At 46.0% G+C, this 23662-nt stretch overlaps 4 protein-coding genes across 4 annotated transcripts; all 4 read right to left on the reverse strand.

Annotated features, from left to right (window-relative positions):
* Positions 1-2399: 2399 nt before the first annotated feature.
* LOC148152642 (uncharacterized) lies at positions 2400-5500 on the reverse strand. The gene has a single exon (XM_088003572.1). It carries the CDS (start codon positions 4680-4682, stop codon positions 2400-2402), a length of 2283 nt encoding a protein of 760 aa, XP_087859698.1. The 5' UTR covers positions 4683-5500.
* A 2599-nt stretch (positions 5501-8099) lies between these two features.
* Positions 8100-11634, reverse strand: LOC148152643 (uncharacterized). Its single transcript, XM_088003573.1, has one exon. It carries the CDS (start codon positions 10380-10382, stop codon positions 8100-8102), a length of 2283 nt encoding a protein of 760 aa, XP_087859699.1. The 5' UTR covers positions 10383-11634.
* A 2130-nt stretch (positions 11635-13764) lies between these two features.
* On the reverse strand, positions 13765-16778 carry LOC148152644 (uncharacterized). The gene has a single exon (XM_088003574.1). It carries the CDS (start codon positions 16045-16047, stop codon positions 13765-13767), a length of 2283 nt encoding a protein of 760 aa, XP_087859700.1. The 5' UTR covers positions 16048-16778.
* A 2656-nt stretch (positions 16779-19434) lies between these two features.
* LOC148152645 (uncharacterized) lies at positions 19435-22480 on the reverse strand. The gene has a single exon (XM_088003575.1). The coding sequence runs from the start codon at positions 21715-21717 to the stop codon at positions 19435-19437; it is 2283 nt and encodes a 760-aa protein (XP_087859701.1). The 5' UTR covers positions 21718-22480.
* Positions 22481-23662: the final 1182 nt, after the last annotated feature.

The following is a 23662-nucleotide window of genomic DNA, read 5'->3' on the forward strand; positions in this document are numbered from 1 at the left end:
CACTGAAGAAGAACCCAGGCGGGAGGCACTGGCTGGTTAGGACGAGTGTTGCGGGTTGGAGCAGGGTTTGGGTTCAAGGTCAAAGGTCAGGAAACCAATATTGGTTCCCCAAACCAATGCCTCTTACCCTCTACCCCGCCCAGATGCACGGGCACGTCCCGCCCGGAGAATCAACAGTGCAGCCTATCTCTCGTTGAGGCCCCTGGGGATCTTAGTGTCCAACCTGTGGATCCAGAGCCTTTCAGCTCTCCTCCTCTGGGCCGGAGACCACGCCGGGTTGGAGTTCAGCACCAGAGCCGAAACAGAGGTCCAACCGTGCCTAATAAAGTGTCGAATTAGGGGTACATGTGTCTTTTTTTGCTTTTGAATATTATGTCTGTGTTGGACAAAACGGGTGAGGAGGGTGTTTCCCGTTTCGCCGACATAATTCATTTTACAAATTTTACATGTGATTAGATAAACACAATTTTTTAATTTAGGGTGGCCTAATTGATCTAATTTAAAAATTGTGTTGTTAAATTTATTTTGTACCCAACTCAACTGTTTGAAAAAATCACTCTGACCTTTCACCTTGGGTTTCTCCAGAGGTTTGACTTCAGCTTTAACTAGGAAGTCTCTCAAATTTTTGTTCCTTTTATATGCCGCAATTATTCTATAATTTTGAAGTAAAGAGGTTTCTGATTGGAATTTGGTGAAATTTTGTTTAATATTATATACAAATTGGCCTGCTGAAGAGGTGAAGGTTGTGATCAGAGGAAGTAGGGGAGACGGATCGGGGGGTCTGGACTCAAGGAAGCCTTTCCTACATGCCCTGAGGAAAGTCCTGGAATATCCTCTTTTGGAAAGTGCAGAGAACAGGATCTTAACAGCCTCCTCAAAATCTGCTCTCTGCGTACATATCCTGTGGAATCTGAGGAGTTGTGACTTGATGAGGCCGGCATATGTGTGCCTTGGGTGATAACTGGTTTTAAATAAGAGGGCATGTGTGTCTGTTTCTTTGAAAAAAACCTTGATATCCAATTTGTGTGTCGTGTCAAAATTTGGTCCTTTAAAGGTGGTTGTGTCCAGAAAATCTACCGCTTTAACGCTTGTAGTGGACTTGACTGTAATGGAGGGATTGTATGTGTTTAAATGATTGAGGAATTCCTTAAAGTCTTCTTCAGAATGAGTCCAGACCCCCCAGATGTCGTCCAGGTATCTGAAATAAAATAAAGGGGTCTTTCTGCAAGTGCTGAGGGCACCCTCCTCCCAGTCAGCCATGAATATATTTGCATAGGCAGGTGCAAATTTTTTACCCATGGCTGTACCTTTCACTTGCAGGAAGAAGTTTCCGTCAAAAACAAAGTCATTCCTTTTCAGGTTGATCTCCAGCAGCTGGATTAATTCACGATCTGGCCTCCTCGAATCTGGGTACTTAAAGAATATTCTTTTAATGCAACTAATTCCTTCATTTATATCAATGTTAGTGTACAAACTGTCTATGTCAATGGTAAATAGAATAGAGTCCTGAGGTAGGGAAATTAATTTGATTTTTTCAATAAAATCATAGGTATCTTTAATATAGCTTTTGTGTAATATGGATAGAGGGTATAAATAATGATCAATAAATTCTGCTGTGTTATATGTTTCACTCCCACAGTCTGAAACAATTGGTCTTCCATGTGGGATCTCATTTTTCTTGCTCCAAGCTTCTCTTTTTTTGTGTATTTTAGGGAGCAAATAAAATCTCCTGGCTCTGGGTTCAGGAGGCCCAAGCAGGTAAGATTTTTGTTTAGCATTAATGAATTTCTTTTTATGTAGATTGTCAATTATTTTTCTAATTAGGGGGGCTGTTTCTTTATAAATAGGAGCATCCAATTTCTTATAATATGTTTGATTGTATAATTGTTTATAGCCCTCCCACAGGTACTGTTCTCTATCCATAATCACAATAGCACTGCCTTTATCAGCAGGTTTAATTATTATATTCTTGTTATCCATTAATTCTTTAAGTGCTTTGCTTTCTTCTATAGTTAGGTTAGGTATGGTTTTACTAAATTTAAAGTTTTTATCTAGGTATTTTAGATCTTTATTAATTAATTTTCCCACCTCAGGAGGAAGAGCGTCGATTGGAGGAGACCAGTCGGATTCAGGTAAGAAAGGTAGGTTCTTATTACTGTTAGATACATCATCCTTGTAATACACTGCTAGTTTAATTCTTCTGTGATACTTTTGTAATTCAAACCTCATTTGCATTTTAGTTATTTGTTTATTGTCAACCTGACTAGGAATGAAGGTTAGACCTCTGCTCAAAAGGGAACGCTGTGCATCACTCAGAATAAAGGATTTTGAAAGATTACAGATATTATTATGTACAATCTGAGAGTGCCCTTCCTTCTCTCCAAGGCTCTCAGGGCAATCTATTTTAACCACTCACCCCAGTGGTTGAGAAGACGGGATGCAGTGGCCTTGGTCCAGTGGATTCTGTCCCTGGCCACCGTGAAGGACGTCTTCTTCAGTGCAGGGATGTAGAGAGGAAGCTGCATGATGTGAGTGTTCAGGTGAGAGAGGATTGCCTGTTCATGTTGAGGCAGAGCAGATGAGAAGTTGACCTCAGGAACATAAACATCTGCATTAGGACACTTGGTCCTGGCAGCTCTCACAGCCGCCTTCATCTCTCTCACAACAGCTTCCTTGTTTCTCTGGGATCTGTGGTTGATCCCCAGAGAGAGGATCAGACGCTCGACACCCTCGTTGATCTGCGTTCTTCCAAACAGGTGTGTCAGATGTCTCCATCTGGCACCGGAGAAGCTGATGACCTGCAGATCAGGGTTGCTCACGTTCGGGAACCTCGCTACGTTGGAGTCTCCGATGATGACACATCTGCTGTCGAGGTTGAGGGCCCAGTTCCTGGTCTTGGACAGGACGCCCTCCTGCCCGGCTGTCATCAGGGCCCGGCCGACAGAAGGGCCCGTGGGGCCGGCCGTGGAGGAGACAGAGGCAGGAACACCAAACGTGAGCTTACGTTGAGTGCTGACCTGTAGCCTGCGTTGGATGGGGGCCATCCTGGGTCGCAGAGAGGTCATTCGAACTTCACGAAGGGAGGGTGTGGGGGTGGAGGAGCGGGTAGATGGAGATCTGTATCTCTGGAGCTCCTCCTGCAGGAACTCAGCCACAAAGGAGATGTCCTCATCTAGAGCAGGAGTTGACCTTCTCTGTGGAGGAGCAGGCACAGGGGTTTGAGCTGTTCTCCGGGGGACAGAGGTGGTTTCTCTGGCTGGGTCCTGCTGACGTTGGGGCAGAGGAGTGATGTTCTCTGCTGCATGGTGAGGGGGAGGGGGGCTGCATGCTGCATCCAGGCTCCTCACAGATGTCACAGGTGACCAGTCATTTTGGGGAGGATCTGTCATGGTAGCTGTGGTTGACATGACAGGTCTAGGGGGTGGGGGAGGAGGGGGGGAGGGAGAGGAGGAGGAAGAGGAGGGGGAAGATCGAGGGACCACCGGTTGGGAGGGGGAACGGTGGAAGTAATCATATTCATCCTCCTCCTCTGTAGTTGCAGCTTGAGTTGGTGGAGGGTGATCAGCAGGTTCACCCTCTGTTTCTGCAGCTTGCTGAGGTGGCCCATCATCCTCTGTATTCAGGTGCCGAGAGGATGGGTTGGATGAGGAGGAGGAGGAAGCAGCAGAGGATCCAGCAGGAGAGGGGGGAGCCCCATCATCATCTGAGGCCAGCAGGTAAGCCTGGACATCATCTGCTACAGATGGGTTGAATCTTTTGCCCAGGTTGCGTTTGGCCCATTTCACAGCAACCTCCAGCGGTTGCAGCATGTCGCCACCTAGTGCCAGAAGCAGCTGTTTTTCTTCTTCTTGCACATCCTGATAGTGTTGCCTCAGGATGCACATTGTGTTGAAGGCCCAGTTCCTGGCATTTCCATCAATTAAATCGAGTGTTTTAATTGATGGATTGGCAGGTTTGATCGCCTCAGCCAGGTTGATGGTGATCCGCTGGATGGCCGGTGGGTCACGATCTTTCTGGGATACATTGTTGAGGTGGTGGGTGGCTTTAAGCAGCCTGTGTAGGGATCTGACCTTAACGGTAAAGTCCGGGTCGTCCGATTGCTGGTATTCGGTGCGGTTCGGCCTGTTCCGTGGTGCTGGGCGTGGTTGGGGCTGGCGTTGCTGCCGCTGCTGAGGCTGCTGTCGCTGCTGTCTCCGTTGCTGGCGCTGCTGCTGTTGCCACTGATGTTGCTGGTGCTGATGCTGCTGGTTGTGGTTCCGACGTGGTGCTCCGTTGTTGTTCCAGCCCCGGGAGTCAGTACGTGGTTGGCGGTACTGGTTGCGGGGCTGGGAGCGGTATGGTTGTGGTCGGAAGTCCACATCGCGACCATAAGGACGCGGCTCACGGCGTTGCGGAGGGTACCTCTGACGTGGCTGGAAGGATCCGCCGTGTCGGGAAGGAGGGTACTGCCGCTGGCGGTGTTGTGGACCGGAGCTTCTGCTGCGATCCGCCGTGGGGTAGCGGGTCACCGAAGCATAGCTGGGCCTCCAGCGTTGTTGAGGGGGGTCCCAGTTGTTCGGTGCCGCTTCGTAGCTCCGGAGGTAGCGGTTCTCCAGTTGCCGGTTGCGTTGTCTGCCGCGGTGGTAGTGGACTGTTGTCCAGTTGTCATCCTCATAATCCAGAGGATCAGAATTCCAAACCATTTTGGATGGATGATAAAAAAAGTTTTATAAAAAAATCTAAACTGTGATTAAATGAAAAAATAAAAATTAACTAAAATAGAATAAATGAAAAATCGGGAAAACTGAACTGCTTTTAAGGCCGTTCGGCACTTATTTTATTCAGAACACGAGACAAGCAAACAAAACGCGACGTTTCGGTCAAAATTAAACCTTCATCAGGCAGTCTGCTGTCTCAACTAAGAACATCGGTTAAGATTCAAGTATATAAAGCAGAACAGTTTCAAATTTCGCACTTCAAACAAGCAGAATAAACAGTTGGCTCTGATTGGCCGAACGAGTGCAGGTAACACGTCATAGAACAGGAAGGGAGGGGGGAGGCTGAGGAGGAGATTTAAACATATACAAACACCAAATAGCGCTCCCGCCCCCTACTGGTCAAAAAAAGGAACTGTATCCAGTGCAGTGGAAGGCCAACAAACATATTTACAGGTCAGGATGGCAAAACCATAGAAAATCAATAAAATTATGCAACATATTTACATATTTACAAGGATAGTTCAATATTTACATTATATATACATGTTTTAATAAAAATTAGGTTTTAAACAACTTTTATTCAACCGTTCAGGATTAAAAATAAAAGTCAAACATATAAATTAAGACAGGTGATGCACAGCGTGAGTGTTTAGGGATTTTGGTTAGGGGAAATATTTACATTTAGGGTTAAAATTATAAATTAGGGTTAATAATGCATAGTTTTAAGTGGTTAGGGTTAGAAAAAAATCTTTGGTAAGGGCATAAAAAAAAAAAAAAAAAAAAAAAAAAAAAAAAAAAAAAAAAAAAATATACAAATTAGGATGGTTAGGGTTAGAGAAAAATCTTTGGTAAGGGCATAAAGAAAGATATTCAAATTAGGAGGGGGTCAAAGGTTAGGATTAGGCAAGGGAATGGGACTTTAGGTTTAGGCACTAATCCTTGATTGTTTCTGTGTTTTAAACAGGTGTGGAGGGATCCCATGGTCACCACAGAGAAGACAGGACACTGAAGAAGAACCCAGGCGGGAGGCACTGGCTGGTTAGGACGAGTGTTGCGGGTTGGAGCAGGGTTTGGGTTCAAGGTCAAAGGTCAGGAAACCAATATTGGTTCCCCAAACCAATGCCTCTTACCCTCTACCCCGCCCAGATGCACGGGCACGTCCCGCCCGGAGAATCAACAGTGCAGCCTATCTCTCGTTGAGGCCCCTGGGGATCTTAGTGTCCAACCTGTGGATCCAGAGCCTTTCAGCTCTCCTCCTCTGGGCCGGAGACCACGCCGGGTTGGAGTTCAGCACCAGAGCCGAAACAGAGGTCCAACCGTGCCTAATAAAGTGTCGAATTAGGGGTACATGTGTCTTTTTTTGCTTTTGAATATTATGTCTGTGTTGGACAAAACGGGTGAGGAGGGTGTTTCCCGTTTCGCCGACATAATTCATTTTACAAATTTTACATGTGATTAGATAAACACAATTTTTTAATTTAGGGTGGCCTAATTGATCTAATTTAAAAATTGTGTTGTTAAATTTATTTTGTACCCAACTCAACTGTTTGAAAAAATCACTCTGACCTTTCACCTTGGGTTTCTCCAGAGGTTTGACTTCAGCTTTAACTAGGAAGTCTCTCAAATTTTTGTTCCTTTTATATGCCGCAATTATTCTATAATTTTGAAGTAAAGAGGTTTCTGATTGGAATTTGGTGAAATTTTGTTTAATATTATATACAAATTGGCCTGCTGAAGAGGTGAAGGTTGTGATCAGAGGAAGTAGGGGAGACGGATCGGGGGGTCTGGACTCAAGGAAGCCTTTCCTACATGCCCTGAGGAAAGTCCTGGAATATCCTCTTTTGGAAAGTGCAGAGAACAGGATCTTAACAGCCTCCTCAAAATCTGCTCTCTGCGTACATATCCTGTGGAATCTGAGGAGTTGTGACTTGATGAGGCCGGCATATGTGTGCCTTGGGTGATAACTGGTTTTAAATAAGAGGGCATGTGTGTCTGTTTCTTTGAAAAAAACCTTGATATCCAATTTGTGTGTCGTGTCAAAATTTGGTCCTTTAAAGGTGGTTGTGTCCAGAAAATCTACCGCTTTAACGCTTGTAGTGGACTTGACTGTAATGGAGGGATTGTATGTGTTTAAATGATTGAGGAATTCCTTAAAGTCTTCTTCAGAATGAGTCCAGACCCCCCAGATGTCGTCCAGGTATCTGAAATAAAATAAAGGGGTCTTTCTGCAAGTGCTGAGGGCACCCTCCTCCCAGTCAGCCATGAATATATTTGCATAGGCAGGTGCAAATTTTTTACCCATGGCTGTACCTTTCACTTGCAGGAAGAAGTTTCCGTCAAAAACAAAGTCATTCCTTTTCAGGTTGATCTCCAGCAGCTGGATTAATTCACGATCTGGCCTCCTCGAATCTGGGTACTTAAAGAATATTCTTTTAATGCAACTAATTCCTTCATTTATATCAATGTTAGTGTACAAACTGTCTATGTCAATGGTAAATAGAATAGAGTCCTGAGGTAGGGAAATTAATTTGATTTTTTCAATAAAATCATAGGTATCTTTAATATAGCTTTTGTGTAATATGGATAGAGGGTATAAATAATGATCAATAAATTCTGCTGTGTTATATGTTTCACTCCCACAGTCTGAAACAATTGGTCTTCCATGTGGGATCTCATTTTTCTTGCTCCAAGCTTCTCTTTTTTTGTGTATTTTAGGGAGCAAATAAAATCTCCTGGCTCTGGGTTCAGGAGGCCCAAGCAGGTAAGATTTTTGTTTAGCATTAATGAATTTCTTTTTATGTAGATTGTCAATTATTTTTCTAATTAGGGGGGCTGTTTCTTTATAAATAGGAGCATCCAATTTCTTATAATATGTTTGATTGTATAATTGTTTATAGCCCTCCCACAGGTACTGTTCTCTATCCATAATCACAATAGCACTGCCTTTATCAGCAGGTTTAATTATTATATTCTTGTTATCCATTAATTCTTTAAGTGCTTTGCTTTCTTCTATAGTTAGGTTAGGTATGGTTTTACTAAATTTAAAGTTTTTATCTAGGTATTTTAGATCTTTATTAATTAATTTTCCCACCTCAGGAGGAAGAGCGTCGATTGGAGGAGACCAGTCGGATTCAGGTAAGAAAGGTAGGTTCTTATTACTGTTAGATACATCATCCTTGTAATACACTGCTAGTTTAATTCTTCTGTGATACTTTTGTAATTCAAACCTCATTTGCATTTTAGTTATTTGTTTATTGTCAACCTGACTAGGAATGAAGGTTAGACCTCTGCTCAAAAGGGAACGCTGTGCATCACTCAGAATAAAGGATTTTGAAAGATTACAGATATTATTATGTACAATCTGAGAGTGCCCTTCCTTCTCTCCAAGGCTCTCAGGGCAATCTATTTTAACCACTCACCCCAGTGGTTGAGAAGACGGGATGCAGTGGCCTTGGTCCAGTGGATTCTGTCCCTGGCCACCGTGAAGGACGTCTTCTTCAGTGCAGGGATGTAGAGAGGAAGCTGCATGATGTGAGTGTTCAGGTGAGAGAGGATTGCCTGTTCATGTTGAGGCAGAGCAGATGAGAAGTTGACCTCAGGAACATAAACATCTGCATTAGGACACTTGGTCCTGGCAGCTCTCACAGCCGCCTTCATCTCTCTCACAACAGCTTCCTTGTTTCTCTGGGATCTGTGGTTGATCCCCAGAGAGAGGATCAGACGCTCGACACCCTCGTTGATCTGCGTTCTTCCAAACAGGTGTGTCAGATGTCTCCATCTGGCACCGGAGAAGCTGATGACCTGCAGATCAGGGTTGCTCACGTTCGGGAACCTCGCTACGTTGGAGTCTCCGATGATGACACATCTGCTGTCGAGGTTGAGGGCCCAGTTCCTGGTCTTGGACAGGACGCCCTCCTGCCCGGCTGTCATCAGGGCCCGGCCGACAGAAGGGCCCGTGGGGCCGGCCGTGGAGGAGACAGAGGCAGGAACACCAAACGTGAGCTTACGTTGAGTGCTGACCTGTAGCCTGCGTTGGATGGGGGCCATCCTGGGTCGCAGAGAGGTCATTCGAACTTCACGAAGGGAGGGTGTGGGGGTGGAGGAGCGGGTAGATGGAGATCTGTATCTCTGGAGCTCCTCCTGCAGGAACTCAGCCACAAAGGAGATGTCCTCATCTAGAGCAGGAGTTGACCTTCTCTGTGGAGGAGCAGGCACAGGGGTTTGAGCTGTTCTCCGGGGGACAGAGGTGGTTTCTCTGGCTGGGTCCTGCTGACGTTGGGGCAGAGGAGTGATGTTCTCTGCTGCATGGTGAGGGGGAGGGGGGCTGCATGCTGCATCCAGGCTCCTCACAGATGTCACAGGTGACCAGTCATTTTGGGGAGGATCTGTCATGGTAGCTGTGGTTGACATGACAGGTCTAGGGGGTGGGGGAGGAGGGGGGGAGGGAGAGGAGGAGGAAGAGGAGGGGGAAGATCGAGGGACCACCGGTTGGGAGGGGGAACGGTGGAAGTAATCATATTCATCCTCCTCCTCTGTAGTTGCAGCTTGAGTTGGTGGAGGGTGATCAGCAGGTTCACCCTCTGTTTCTGCAGCTTGCTGAGGTGGCCCATCATCCTCTGTATTCAGGTGCCGAGAGGATGGGTTGGATGAGGAGGAGGAGGAAGCAGCAGAGGATCCAGCAGGAGAGGGGGGAGCCCCATCATCATCTGAGGCCAGCAGGTAAGCCTGGACATCATCTGCTACAGATGGGTTGAATCTTTTGCCCAGGTTGCGTTTGGCCCATTTCACAGCAACCTCCAGCGGTTGCAGCATGTCGCCACCTAGTGCCAGAAGCAGCTGTTTTTCTTCTTCTTGCACATCCTGATAGTGTTGCCTCAGGATGCACATTGTGTTGAAGGCCCAGTTCCTGGCATTTCCATCAATTAAATCGAGTGTTTTAATTGATGGATTGGCAGGTTTGATCGCCTCAGCCAGGTTGATGGTGATCCGCTGGATGGCCGGTGGGTCACGATCTTTCTGGGATACATTGTTGAGGTGGTGGGTGGCTTTAAGCAGCCTGTGTAGGGATCTGACCTTAACGGTAAAGTCCGGGTCGTCCGATTGCTGGTATTCGGTGCGGTTCGGCCTGTTCCGTGGTGCTGGGCGTGGTTGGGGCTGGCGTTGCTGCCGCTGCTGAGGCTGCTGTCGCTGCTGTCTCCGTTGCTGGCGCTGCTGCTGTTGCCACTGATGTTGCTGGTGCTGATGCTGCTGGTTGTGGTTCCGACGTGGTGCTCCGTTGTTGTTCCAGCCCCGGGAGTCAGTACGTGGTTGGCGGTACTGGTTGCGGGGCTGGGAGCGGTATGGTTGTGGTCGGAAGTCCACATCGCGACCATAAGGACGCGGCTCACGGCGTTGCGGAGGGTACCTCTGACGTGGCTGGAAGGATCCGCCGTGTCGGGAAGGAGGGTACTGCCGCTGGCGGTGTTGTGGACCGGAGCTTCTGCTGCGATCCGCCGTGGGGTAGCGGGTCACCGAAGCATAGCTGGGCCTCCAGCGTTGTTGAGGGGGGTCCCAGTTGTTCGGTGCCGCTTCGTAGCTCCGGAGGTAGCGGTTCTCCAGTTGCCGGTTGCGTTGTCTGCCGCGGTGGTAGTGGACTGTTGTCCAGTTGTCATCCTCATAATCCAGAGGATCAGAATTCCAAACCATTTTGGATGGATGATAAAAAAAGTTTTATAAAAAAATCTAAACTGTGATTAAATGAAAAAATAAAAATTAACTAAAATAGAATAAATGAAAAATCGGGAAAACTGAACTGCTTTTAAGGCCGTTCGGCACTTATTTTATTCAGAACACGAGACAAGCAAACAAAACGCGACGTTTCGGTCAAAATTAAACCTTCATCAGGCAGTCTGCTGTCTCAACTAAGAACATCGGTTAAGATTCAAGTATATAAAGCAGAACAGTTTCAAATTTCGCACTTCAAACAAGCAGAATAAACAGTTGGCTCTGATTGGCCGAACGAGTGCAGGTAACACGTCATAGAACAGGAAGGGAGGGGGGAGGCTGAGGAGGAGATTTAAACATATACAAACACCAAATAGCGCTCCCGCCCCCTACTGGTCAAAAAAAGGAACTGTATCCAGTGCAGTGGAAGGCCAACAAACATATTTACAGGTCAGGATGGCAAAACCATAGAAAATCAATAAAATTATGCAACATATTTACATATTTACAAGGATAGTTCAATATTTACATTATATATACATGTTTTAATAAAAATTAGGTTTTAAACAACTTTTATTCAACCGTTCAGGATTAAAAATAAAAGTCAAACATATAAATTAAGACAGGTGATGCACAGCGTGAGTGTTTAGGGATTTTGGTTAGGGGAAATATTTACATTTAGGGTTAAAATTATAAATTAGGGTTAATAATGCATAGTTTTAAGTGGTTAGGGTTAGAAAAAAATCTTTGGTAAGGGCATAAAAGAAAAATATACAAATTAGGATGGTTAGGGTTAGAGAAAAATCTTTGGTAAGGGCATAAAGAAAGATATTCAAATTAGGAGGGGGTCAAAGGTTAGGATTAGGCAAGGGAATGGGACTTTAGGTTTAGGCACTAATCCTTGATTGTTTCTGTGTTTTAAACAGGTGTGGAGGGATCCCATGGTCACCACAGAGAAGACAGGACACTGAAGAAGAACCCAGGCGGGAGGCACTGGCTGGTTAGGACGAGTGTTGCGGGTTGGAGCAGGGTTTGGGTTCAAGGTCAAAGGTCAGGAAACCAATATTGGTTCCCCAAACCAATGCCTCTTACCCTCTACCCCGCCCAGATGCACGGGCACGTCCCGCCCGGAGAATCAACAGTGCAGCCTATCTCTCGTTGAGGCCCCTGGGGATCTTAGTGTCCAACCTGTGGATCCAGAGCCTTTCAGCTCTCCTCCTCTGGGCCGGAGACCACGCCGGGTTGGAGTTCAGCACCAGAGCCGAAACAGAGGTCCAACCGTGCCTAATAAAGTGTCGAATTAGGGGTACATGTGTCTTTTTTTGCTTTTGAATATTATGTCTGTGTTGGACAAAACGGGTGAGGAGGGTGTTTCCCGTTTCGCCGACATAATTCATTTTACAAATTTTACATGTGATTAGATAAACACAATTTTTTAATTTAGGGTGGCCTAATTGATCTAATTTAAAAATTGTGTTGTTAAATTTATTTTGTACCCAACTCAACTGTTTGAAAAAATCACTCTGACCTTTCACCTTGGGTTTCTCCAGAGGTTTGACTTCAGCTTTAACTAGGAAGTCTCTCAAATTTTTGTTCCTTTTATATGCCGCAATTATTCTATAATTTTGAAGTAAAGAGGTTTCTGATTGGAATTTGGTGAAATTTTGTTTAATATTATATACAAATTGGCCTGCTGAAGAGGTGAAGGTTGTGATCAGAGGAAGTAGGGGAGACGGATCGGGGGGTCTGGACTCAAGGAAGCCTTTCCTACATGCCCTGAGGAAAGTCCTGGAATATCCTCTTTTGGAAAGTGCAGAGAACAGGATCTTAACAGCCTCCTCAAAATCTGCTCTCTGCGTACATATCCTGTGGAATCTGAGGAGTTGTGACTTGATGAGGCCGGCATATGTGTGCCTTGGGTGATAACTGGTTTTAAATAAGAGGGCATGTGTGTCTGTTTCTTTGAAAAAAACCTTGATATCCAATTTGTGTGTCGTGTCAAAATTTGGTCCTTTAAAGGTGGTTGTGTCCAGAAAATCTACCGCTTTAACGCTTGTAGTGGACTTGACTGTAATGGAGGGATTGTATGTGTTTAAATGATTGAGGAATTCCTTAAAGTCTTCTTCAGAATGAGTCCAGACCCCCCAGATGTCGTCCAGGTATCTGAAATAAAATAAAGGGGTCTTTCTGCAAGTGCTGAGGGCACCCTCCTCCCAGTCAGCCATGAATATATTTGCATAGGCAGGTGCAAATTTTTTACCCATGGCTGTACCTTTCACTTGCAGGAAGAAGTTTCCGTCAAAAACAAAGTCATTCCTTTTCAGGTTGATCTCCAGCAGCTGGATTAATTCACGATCTGGCCTCCTCGAATCTGGGTACTTAAAGAATATTCTTTTAATGCAACTAATTCCTTCATTTATATCAATGTTAGTGTACAAACTGTCTATGTCAATGGTAAATAGAATAGAGTCCTGAGGTAGGGAAATTAATTTGATTTTTTCAATAAAATCATAGGTATCTTTAATATAGCTTTTGTGTAATATGGATAGAGGGTATAAATAATGATCAATAAATTCTGCTGTGTTATATGTTTCACTCCCACAGTCTGAAACAATTGGTCTTCCATGTGGGATCTCATTTTTCTTGCTCCAAGCTTCTCTTTTTTTGTGTATTTTAGGGAGCAAATAAAATCTCCTGGCTCTGGGTTCAGGAGGCCCAAGCAGGTAAGATTTTTGTTTAGCATTAATGAATTTCTTTTTATGTAGATTGTCAATTATTTTTCTAATTAGGGGGGCTGTTTCTTTATAAATAGGAGCATCCAATTTCTTATAATATGTTTGATTGTATAATTGTTTATAGCCCTCCCACAGGTACTGTTCTCTATCCATAATCACAATAGCACTGCCTTTATCAGCAGGTTTAATTATTATATTCTTGTTATCCATTAATTCTTTAAGTGCTTTGCTTTCTTCTATAGTTAGGTTAGGTATGGTTTTACTAAATTTAAAGTTTTTATCTAGGTATTTTAGATCTTTATTAATTAATTTTCCCACCTCAGGAGGAAGAGCGTCGATTGGAGGAGACCAGTCGGATTCAGGTAAGAAAGGTAGGTTCTTATTACTGTTAGATACATCATCCTTGTAATACACTGCTAGTTTAATTCTTCTGTGATACTTTTGTAATTCAAACCTCATTTGCATTTTAGTTATTTGTTTATTGTCAACCTGACTAGGAATGAAGGTTAGACCTCTGCTCAAAAGGGAACGCTGTGCATCACTCAGAATAAAGGATTTTGAAAGATTACAGATATTATTATGTACAATCTGAGAGTGCCCTTCCTTCTCTCCAAGGCTCTCAGGGCAATCTATTTTAACCACTCACCCCAGTGGTTGAGAAGACGGGATGCAGTGGCCTTGGTCCAGTGGATTCTGTCCCTGGCCACCGTGAAGGACGTCTTCTTCAGTGCAGGGATGTAGAGAGGAAGCTGCATGATGTGAGTGTTCAGGTGAGAGAGGATTGCCTGTTCATGTTGAGGCAGAGCAGATGAGAAGTTGACCTCAGGAACATAAACATCTGCATTAGGACACTTGGTCCTGGCAGCTCTCACAGCCGCCTTCATCTCTCTCACAACAGCTTCCTTGTTTCTCTGGGATCTGTGGTTGATCCCCAGAGAGAGGATCAGACGCTCGACACCCTCGTTGATCTGCGTTCTTCCAAACAGGTGTGTCAGATGTCTCCATCTGGCACCGGAGAAGCTGATGACCTGCAGATCAGGGTTGCTCACGTTCGGGAACCTCGCTACGTTGGAGTCTCCGATGATGACACATCTGCTGTCGAGGTTGAGGGCCCAGTTCCTGGTCTTGGACAGGACGCCCTCCTGCCCGGCTGTCATCAGGGCCCGGCCGACAGAAGGGCCCGTGGGGCCGGCCGTGGAGGAGACAGAGGCAGGAACACCAAACGTGAGCTTACGTTGAGTGCTGACCTGTAGCCTGCGTTGGATGGGGGCCATCCTGGGTCGCAGAGAGGTCATTCGAACTTCACGAAGGGAGGGTGTGGGGGTGGAGGAGCGGGTAGATGGAGATCTGTATCTCTGGAGCTCCTCCTGCAGGAACTCAGCCACAAAGGAGATGTCCTCATCTAGAGCAGGAGTTGACCTTCTCTGTGGAGGAGCAGGCACAGGGGTTTGAGCTGTTCTCCGGGGGACAGAGGTGGTTTCTCTGGCTGGGTCCTGCTGACGTTGGGGCAGAGGAGTGATGTTCTCTGCTGCATGGTGAGGGGGAGGGGGGCTGCATGCTGCATCCAGGCTCCTCACAGATGTCACAGGTGACCAGTCATTTTGGGGAGGATCTGTCATGGTAGCTGTGGTTGACATGACAGGTCTAGGGGGTGGGGGAGGAGGGGGGGAGGGAGAGGAGGAGGAAGAGGAGGGGGAAGATCGAGGGACCACCGGTTGGGAGGGGGAACGGTGGAAGTAATCATATTCATCCTCCTCCTCTGTAGTTGCAGCTTGAGTTGGTGGAGGGTGATCAGCAGGTTCACCCTCTGTTTCTGCAGCTTGCTGAGGTGGCCCATCATCCTCTGTATTCAGGTGCCGAGAGGATGGGTTGGATGAGGAGGAGGAGGAAGCAGCAGAGGATCCAGCAGGAGAGGGGGGAGCCCCATCATCATCTGAGGCCAGCAGGTAAGCCTGGACATCATCTGCTACAGATGGGTTGAATCTTTTGCCCAGGTTGCGTTTGGCCCATTTCACAGCAACCTCCAGCGGTTGCAGCATGTCGCCACCTAGTGCCAGAAGCAGCTGTTTTTCTTCTTCTTGCACATCCTGATAGTGTTGCCTCAGGATGCACATTGTGTTGAAGGCCCAGTTCCTGGCATTTCCATCAATTAAATCGAGTGTTTTAATTGATGGATTGGCAGGTTTGATCGCCTCAGCCAGGTTGATGGTGATCCGCTGGATGGCCGGTGGGTCACGATCTTTCTGGGATACATTGTTGAGGTGGTGGGTGGCTTTAAGCAGCCTGTGTAGGGATCTGACCTTAACGGTAAAGTCCGGGTCGTCCGATTGCTGGTATTCGGTGCGGTTCGGCCTGTTCCGTGGTGCTGGGCGTGGTTGGGGCTGGCGTTGCTGCCGCTGCTGAGGCTGCTGTCGCTGCTGTCTCCGTTGCTGGCGCTGCTGCTGTTGCCACTGATGTTGCTGGTGCTGATGCTGCTGGTTGTGGTTCCGACGTGGTGCTCCGTTGTTGTTCCAGCCCCGGGAGTCAGTACGTGGTTGGCGGTACTGGTTGCGGGGCTGGGAGCGGTATGGTTGTGGTCGGAAGTCCACATCGCGACCATAAGGACGCGGCTCACGGCGTTGCGGAGGGTACCTCTGACGTGGCTGGAAGGATCCGCCGTGTCGGGAAGGAGGGTACTGCCGCTGGCGGTGTTGTGGACCGGAGCTTCTGCTGCGATCCGCCGTGGGGTAGCGGGTCACCGAAGCATAGCTGGGCCTCCAGCGTTGTTGAGGGGGGTCCCAGTTGTTCGGTGCCGCTTCGTAGCTCCGGAGGTAGCGGTTCTCCAGTTGCCGGTTGCGTTGTCTGCCGCGGTGGTAGTGGACTGTTGTCCAGTTGTCATCCTCATAATCCAGAGGATCAGAATTCCAAACCATTTTGGATGGATGATAAAAAAAGTTTTATAAAAAAATCTAAACTGTGATTAAATGAAAAAATAAAAATTAACTAAAATAGAATAAATGAAAAATCGGGAAAACTGAACTGCTTTTAAGGCCGTTCGGCACTTATTTTATTCAGAACACGAGACAAGCAAACAAAACGCGACGTTTCGGTCAAAATTAAACCTTCATCAGGCAGTCTGCTGTCTCAACTAAGAACATCGGTTAAGATTCAAGTATATAAAGCAGAACAGTTTCAAATTTCGCACTTCAAACAAGCAGAATAAACAGTTGGCTCTGATTGGCCGAACGAGTGCAGGTAACACGTCATAGAACAGGAAGGGAGGGGGGAGGCTGAGGAGGAGATTTAAACATATACAAACACCAAATAGCGCTCCCGCCCCCTACTGGTCAAAAAAAGGAACTGTATCCAGTGCAGTGGAAGGCCAACAAACATATTTACAGGTCAGGATGGCAAAACCATAGAAAATCAATAAAATTATGCAACATATTTACATATTTACAAGGATAGTTCAATATTTACATTATATATACATGTTTTAATAAAAATTAGGTTTTAAACAACTTTTATTCAACCGTTCAGGATTAAAAATAAAAGTCAAACATATAAATTAAGACAGGTGATGCACAGCGTGAGTGTTTAGGGATTTTGGTTAGGGGAAATATTTACATTTAGGGTTAAAATTATAAATTAGGGTTAATAATGCATAGTTTTAAGTGGTTAGGGTTAGAAAAAAATCTTTGGTAAGGGCATAAAAAAAAAAAAAAATATACAAATTAGGATGGTTAGGGTTAGAGAAAAATCTTTGGTAAGGGCATAAAGAAAGATATTCAAATTAGGAGGGGGTCAAAGGTTAGGATTAGGCAAGGGAATGGGACTTTAGGTTTAGGCACTAATCCTTGATTGTTTCTGTGTTTTAAACAGGTGTGGAGGGATCCCATGGTCACCACAGAGAAGACAGGACACTGAAGAAGAACCCAGGCGGGAGGCACTGGCTGGTTAGGACGAGTGTTGCGGGTTGGAGCAGGGTTTGGGTTCAAGGTCAAAGGTCAGGAAACCAATATTGGTTCCCCAAACCAATGCCTCTTACCCTCTACCCCGCCCAGATGCACGGGCACGTCCCGCCCGGAGAATCAACAGTGCAGCCTATCTCTCGTTGAGGCCCCTGGGGATCTTAGTGTCCAACCTGTGGATCCAGAGCCTTTCAGCTCTCCTCCTCTGGGCCGGAGACCACGCCGGGTTGGAGTTCAGCACCAGAGCCGAAACAGAGGTCCAACCGTGCCTAATAAAGTGTCGAATTAGGGGTACATGTGTCTTTTTTTGCTTTTGAATATTATGTCTGTGTTGGACAAAACGGGTGAGGAGGGTGTTTCCCGTTTCGCCGACATAATTCATTTTACAAATTTTACATGTGATTAGATAAACACAATTTTTTAATTTAGGGTGGCCTAATTGATCTAATTTAAAAATTGTGTTGTTAAATTTATTTTGTACCCAACTCAACTGTTTGAAAAAATCACTCTGACCTTTCACCTTGGGTTTCTCCAGAGGTTTGACTTCAGCTTTAACTAGGAAGTCTCTCAAATTTTTGTTCCTTTTATATGCCGCAATTATTCTATAATTTTGAAGTAAAGAGGTTTCTGATTGGAATTTGGTGAAATTTTGTTTAATATTATATACAAATTGGCCTGCTGAAGAGGTGAAGGTTGTGATCAGAGGAAGTAGGGGAGACGGATCGGGGGGTCTGGACTCAAGGAAGCCTTTCCTACATGCCCTGAGGAAAGTCCTGGAATATCCTCTTTTGGAAAGTGCAGAGAACAGGATCTTAACAGCCTCCTCAAAATCTGCTCTCTGCGTACATATCCTGTGGAATCTGAGGAGTTGTGACTTGATGAGGCCGGCATATGTGTGCCTTGGGTGATAACTGGTTTTAAATAAGAGGGCATGTGTGTCTGTTTCTTTGAAAAAAACCTTGATATCCAATTTGTGTGTCGTGTCAAAATTTGGTCCTTTAAAGGTGGTTGTGTCCAGAAAATCTACCGCTTTAACGCTTGTAGTGGACTTGACTGTAATGGAGGGATTGTATGTGTTTAAATGATTGAGGAATTCCTTAAAGTCTTCTTCAGAATGAGTCCAGACCCCCCAGATGTCGTCCAGGTATCTGAAATAAAATAAAGGGGTCTTTCTGCAAGTGCTGAGGGCACCCTCCTCCCAGTCAGCCATGAATATATTTGCATAGGCAGGTGCAAATTTTTTACCCATGGCTGTACCTTTCACTTGCAGGAAGAAGTTTCCGTCAAAAACAAAGTCATTCCTTTTCAGGTTGATCTCCAGCAGCTGGATTAATTCACGATCTGGCCTCCTCGAATCTGGGTACTTAAAGAATATTCTTTTAATGCAACTAATTCCTTCATTTATATCAATGTTAGTGTACAAACTGTCTATGTCAATGGTAAATAGAATAGAGTCCTGAGGTAGGGAAATTAATTTGATTTTTTCAATAAAATCATAGGTATCTTTAATATAGCTTTTGTGTAATATGGATAGAGGGTATAAATAATGATCAATAAATTCTGCTGTGTTATATGTTTCACTCCCACAGTCTGAAACAATTGGTCTTCCATGTGGGATCTCATTTTTCTTGCTCCAAGCTTCTCTTTTTTTGTGTATTTTAGGGAGCAAATAAAATCTCCTGGCTCTGGGTTCAGGAGGCCCAAGCAGGTAAGATTTTTGTTTAGCATTAATGAATTTCTTTTTATGTAGATTGTCAATTATTTTTCTAATTAGGGGGGCTGTTTCTTTATAAATAGGAGCATCCAATTTCTTATAATATGTTTGATTGTATAATTGTTTATAGCCCTCCCACAGGTACTGTTCTCTATCCATAATCACAATAGCACTGCCTTTATCAGCAGGTTTAATTATTATATTCTTGTTATCCATTAATTCTTTAAGTGCTTTGCTTTCTTCTATAGTTAGGTTAGGTATGGTTTTACTAAATTTAAAGTTTTTATCTAGGTATTTTAGATCTTTATTAATTAATTTTCCCACCTCAGGAGGAAGAGCGTCGATTGGAGGAGACCAGTCGGATTCAGGTAAGAAAGGTAGGTTCTTATTACTGTTAGATACATCATCCTTGTAATACACTGCTAGTTTAATTCTTCTGTGATACTTTTGTAATTCAAACCTCATTTGCATTTTAGTTATTTGTTTATTGTCAACCTGACTAGGAATGAAGGTTAGACCTCTGCTCAAAAGGGAACGCTGTGCATCACTCAGAATAAAGGATTTTGAAAGATTACAGATATTATTATGTACAATCTGAGAGTGCCCTTCCTTCTCTCCAAGGCTCTCAGGGCAATCTATTTTAACCACTCACCCCAGTGGTTGAGAAGACGGGATGCAGTGGCCTTGGTCCAGTGGATTCTGTCCCTGGCCACCGTGAAGGACGTCTTCTTCAGTGCAGGGATGTAGAGAGGAAGCTGCATGATGTGAGTGTTCAGGTGAGAGAGGATTGCCTGTTCATGTTGAGGCAGAGCAGATGAGAAGTTGACCTCAGGAACATAAACATCTGCATTAGGACACTTGGTCCTGGCAGCTCTCACAGCCGCCTTCATCTCTCTCACAACAGCTTCCTTGTTTCTCTGGGATCTGTGGTTGATCCCCAGAGAGAGGATCAGACGCTCGACACCCTCGTTGATCTGCGTTCTTCCAAACAGGTGTGTCAGATGTCTCCATCTGGCACCGGAGAAGCTGATGACCTGCAGATCAGGGTTGCTCACGTTCGGGAACCTCGCTACGTTGGAGTCTCCGATGATGACACATCTGCTGTCGAGGTTGAGGGCCCAGTTCCTGGTCTTGGACAGGACGCCCTCCTGCCCGGCTGTCATCAGGGCCCGGCCGACAGAAGGGCCCGTGGGGCCGGCCGTGGAGGAGACAGAGGCAGGAACACCAAACGTGAGCTTACGTTGAGTGCTGACCTGTAGCCTGCGTTGGATGGGGGCCATCCTGGGTCGCAGAGAGGTCATTCGAACTTCACGAAGGGAGGGTGTGGGGGTGGAGGAGCGGGTAGATGGAGATCTGTATCTCTGGAGCTCCTCCTGCAGGAACTCAGCCACAAAGGAGATGTCCTCATCTAGAGCAGGAGTTGACCTTCTCTGTGGAGGAGCAGGCACAGGGGTTTGAGCTGTTCTCCGGGGGACAGAGGTGGTTTCTCTGGCTGGGTCCTGCTGACGTTGGGGCAGAGGAGTGATGTTCTCTGCTGCATGGTGAGGGGGAGGGGGGCTGCATGCTGCATCCAGGCTCCTCACAGATGTCACAGGTGACCAGTCATTTTGGGGAGGATCTGTCATGGTAGCTGTGGTTGACATGACAGGTCTAGGGGGTGGGGGAGGAGGGGGGGAGGGAGAGGAGGAGGAAGAGGAGGGGGAAGATCGAGGGACCACCGGTTGGGAGGGGGAACGGTGGAAGTAATCATATTCATCCTCCTCCTCTGTAGTTGCAGCTTGAGTTGGTGGAGGGTGATCAGCAGGTTCACCCTCTGTTTCTGCAGCTTGCTGAGGTGGCCCATCATCCTCTGTATTCAGGTGCCGAGAGGATGGGTTGGATGAGGAGGAGGAGGAAGCAGCAGAGGATCCAGCAGGAGAGGGGGGAGCCCCATCATCATCTGAGGCCAGCAGGTAAGCCTGGACATCATCTGCTACAGATGGGTTGAATCTTTTGCCCAGGTTGCGTTTGGCCCATTTCACAGCAACCTCCAGCGGTTGCAGCATGTCGCCACCTAGTGCCAGAAGCAGCTGTTTTTCTTCTTCTTGCACATCCTGATAGTGTTGCCTCAGGATGCACATTGTGTTGAAGGCCCAGTTCCTGGCATTTCCATCAATTAAATCGAGTGTTTTAATTGATGGATTGGCAGGTTTGATCGCCTCAGCCAGGTTGATGGTGATCCGCTGGATGGCCGGTGGGTCACGATCTTTCTGGGATACATTGTTGAGGTGGTGGGTGGCTTTAAGCAGCCTGTGTAGGGATCTGACCTTAACGGTAAAGTCCGGGTCGTCCGATTGCTGGTATTCGGTGCGGTTCGGCCTGTTCCGTGGTGCTGGGCGTGGTTGGGGCTGGCGTTGCTGCCGCTGCTGAGGCTGCTGTCGCTGCTGTCTCCGTTGCTGGCGCTGCTGCTGTTGCCACTGATGTTGCTGGTGCTGATGCTGCTGGTTGTGGTTCCGACGTGGTGCTCCGTTGTTGTTCCAGCCCCGGGAGTCAGTACGTGGTTGGCGGTACTGGTTGCGGGGCTGGGAGCGGTATGGTTGTGGTCGGAAGTCCACATCGCGACCATAAGGACGCGGCTCACGGCGTTGCGGAGGGTACCTCTGACGTGGCTGGAAGGATCCGCCGTGTCGGGAAGGAGGGTACTGCCGCTGGCGGTGTTGTGGACCGGAGCTTCTGCTGCGATCCGCCGTGGGGTAGCGGGTCACCGAAGCATAGCTGGGCCTCCAGCGTTGTTGAGGGGGGTCCCAGTTGTTCGGTGCCGCTTCGTAGCTCCGGAGGTAGCGGTTCTCCAGTTGCCGGTTGCGTTGTCTGCCGCGGTGGTAGTGGACTGTTGTCCAGTTGTCATCCTCATAATCCAGAGGATCAGAATTCCAAACCATTTTGGATGGATGATAAAAAAAGTTTTATAAAAAAATCTAAACTGTGATTAAATGAAAAAATAAAAATTAACTAAAATAGAATAAATGAAAAATCGGGAAAACTGAACTGCTTTTAAGGCCGTTCGGCACTTATTTTATTCAGAACACGAGACAAGCAAACAAAACGCGACGTTTCGGTCAAAATTAAACCTTCATCAGGCAGTCTGCTGTCTCAACTAAGAACATCGGTTAAGATTCAAGTATATAAAGCAGAACAGTTTCAAATTTCGCACTTCAAACAAGCAGAATAAACAGTTGGCTCTGATTGGCCGAACGAGTGCAGGTAACACGTCATAGAACAGGAAGGGAGGGGGGAGGCTGAGGAGGAGATTTAAACATATACAAACACCAAATAGCGCTCCCGCCCCCTACTGGTCAAAAAAAGGAACTGTATCCAGTGCAGTGGAAGGCCAACAAACATATTTACAGGTCAGGATGGCAAAACCATAGAAAATCAATAAAATTATGCAACATATTTACATATTTACAAGGATAGTTCAATATTTACATTATATATACATGTTTTAATAAAAATTAGGTTTTAAACAACTTTTATTCAACCGTTCAGGATTAAAAATAAAAGTCAAACATATAAATTAAGACAGGTGATGCACAGCGTGAGTGTTTAGGGATTTTGGTTAGGGGAAATATTTACATTTAGGGTTAAAATTATAAATTAGGGTTAATAATGCATAGTTTTAAGTGGTTAGGGTTAGAAAAAAATCTTTGGTAAGGGCATAAAAAAAAAAAAAAAAAAAAAAAAAAAAAAAAAAAAAAAAAAAAATATACAAATTAGGATGGTTAGGGTTAGAGAAAAATCTTTGGTAAGGGCATAAAGAAAGATATTCAAATTAGGAGGGGGTCAAAGGTTAGGATTAGGCAAGGGAATGGGACTTTAGGTTTAGGCACTAATCCTTGATTGTTTCTGTGTTTTAAACAGGTGTGGAGGGATCCCATGGTCACCACAGAGAAGACAGGACACTGAAGAAGAACCCAGGCGGGAGGCACTGGCTGGTTAGGACGAGTGTTGCGGGTTGGGTAGGGTTAGGGTTAGGGTTAGGGTTAGGGTTAGGATAAGGGATGAAAGCCAGAAAATGACTTGGATCACTCAAAATATCTCAAAAAGTAAATGAGCTAGGGGGCTGATACTTGGCACAGACACGCCCCCTGAGGGGACCTACAACCTATCAAAGTTTGGTGGGCGTGGCTTGTTTCCTTATGGTAGCTGCCATAGACTCCCATTCATTTGAAAAAGTGGATCACTCAAAATAACTCGAAAACTAAAGGAGGTCACGAGGTCAAACCATGGTCCATAGGGACCCCTCGGGGGCCCCCACCTCCCCACCGAGTTTGGTGGTCCTAGCCCCTCCCCTTCCTATAGCTGCCATAGACTCCCATTCATTTTTGGTGATGTCATATCTCTGGCTAGGAGTGACGTAGCGAGCTGGGAGTGGTACGTACGTGCTCAGGGCGTCCCCCCGAGTCCGTGGATATGCGGATCATGGGGGATCATTGAACTTTAATTTTTCGAAAAACGCACTAAGTGTCGTCCTTGGGCCTTACTGTGGGAACCTCACTAGAGCGCGTTTTGGCGCCCCCTGAGGCCACTGGAGGTACTCCTGGAGGTGATTTTTTGGAACTTCATCAGGACACTAAGTCCCCATACTTTGTCCGATCGGAACGGGAGTGGTACCGTCGTGCTCAGCAGCGCCCCCTGAGTCCGTGGATATACATATCATGTGTGTCCAAGACACTTTGTGCAAAACCTTGTCCGATCGTGACGGGAGTGGTACCTACGTGCTCAGGAGCGCCCCCTGAGTCCGTTGATATGCATATCATGTGACTTTGACCTTAGTAAAAAAAATACAAAAGTCGACCTAAGTACTGACCGAAAATTTTTTGAAAA

This window comes from Poecilia mexicana, unplaced genomic scaffold (assembly GCF_051168715.1).
Source record: "Poecilia mexicana isolate PSO_F unplaced genomic scaffold, ASM5116871v1 scaffold_23, whole genome shotgun sequence".
Lineage (NCBI taxonomy): Eukaryota > Metazoa > Chordata > Actinopteri > Cyprinodontiformes > Poeciliidae > Poecilia > Poecilia mexicana.

Bases quoted from the DNA above. Each gene is read 5' to 3' on its own strand.
- LOC148152643 (XM_088003573.1), bottom strand. From the start codon at position 10,382: ATGGTTTGGAATTCTGATCCTCTGGATTATGAGGATGACAACTGGACA.
- LOC148152645 (XM_088003575.1), bottom strand. From the start codon at position 21,717: ATGGTTTGGAATTCTGATCCTCTGGATTATGAGGATGACAACTGGACA.
- LOC148152644 (XM_088003574.1), bottom strand. From the start codon at position 16,047: ATGGTTTGGAATTCTGATCCTCTGGATTATGAGGATGACAACTGGACA.
- LOC148152642 (XM_088003572.1), bottom strand. From the start codon at position 4,682: ATGGTTTGGAATTCTGATCCTCTGGATTATGAGGATGACAACTGGACA.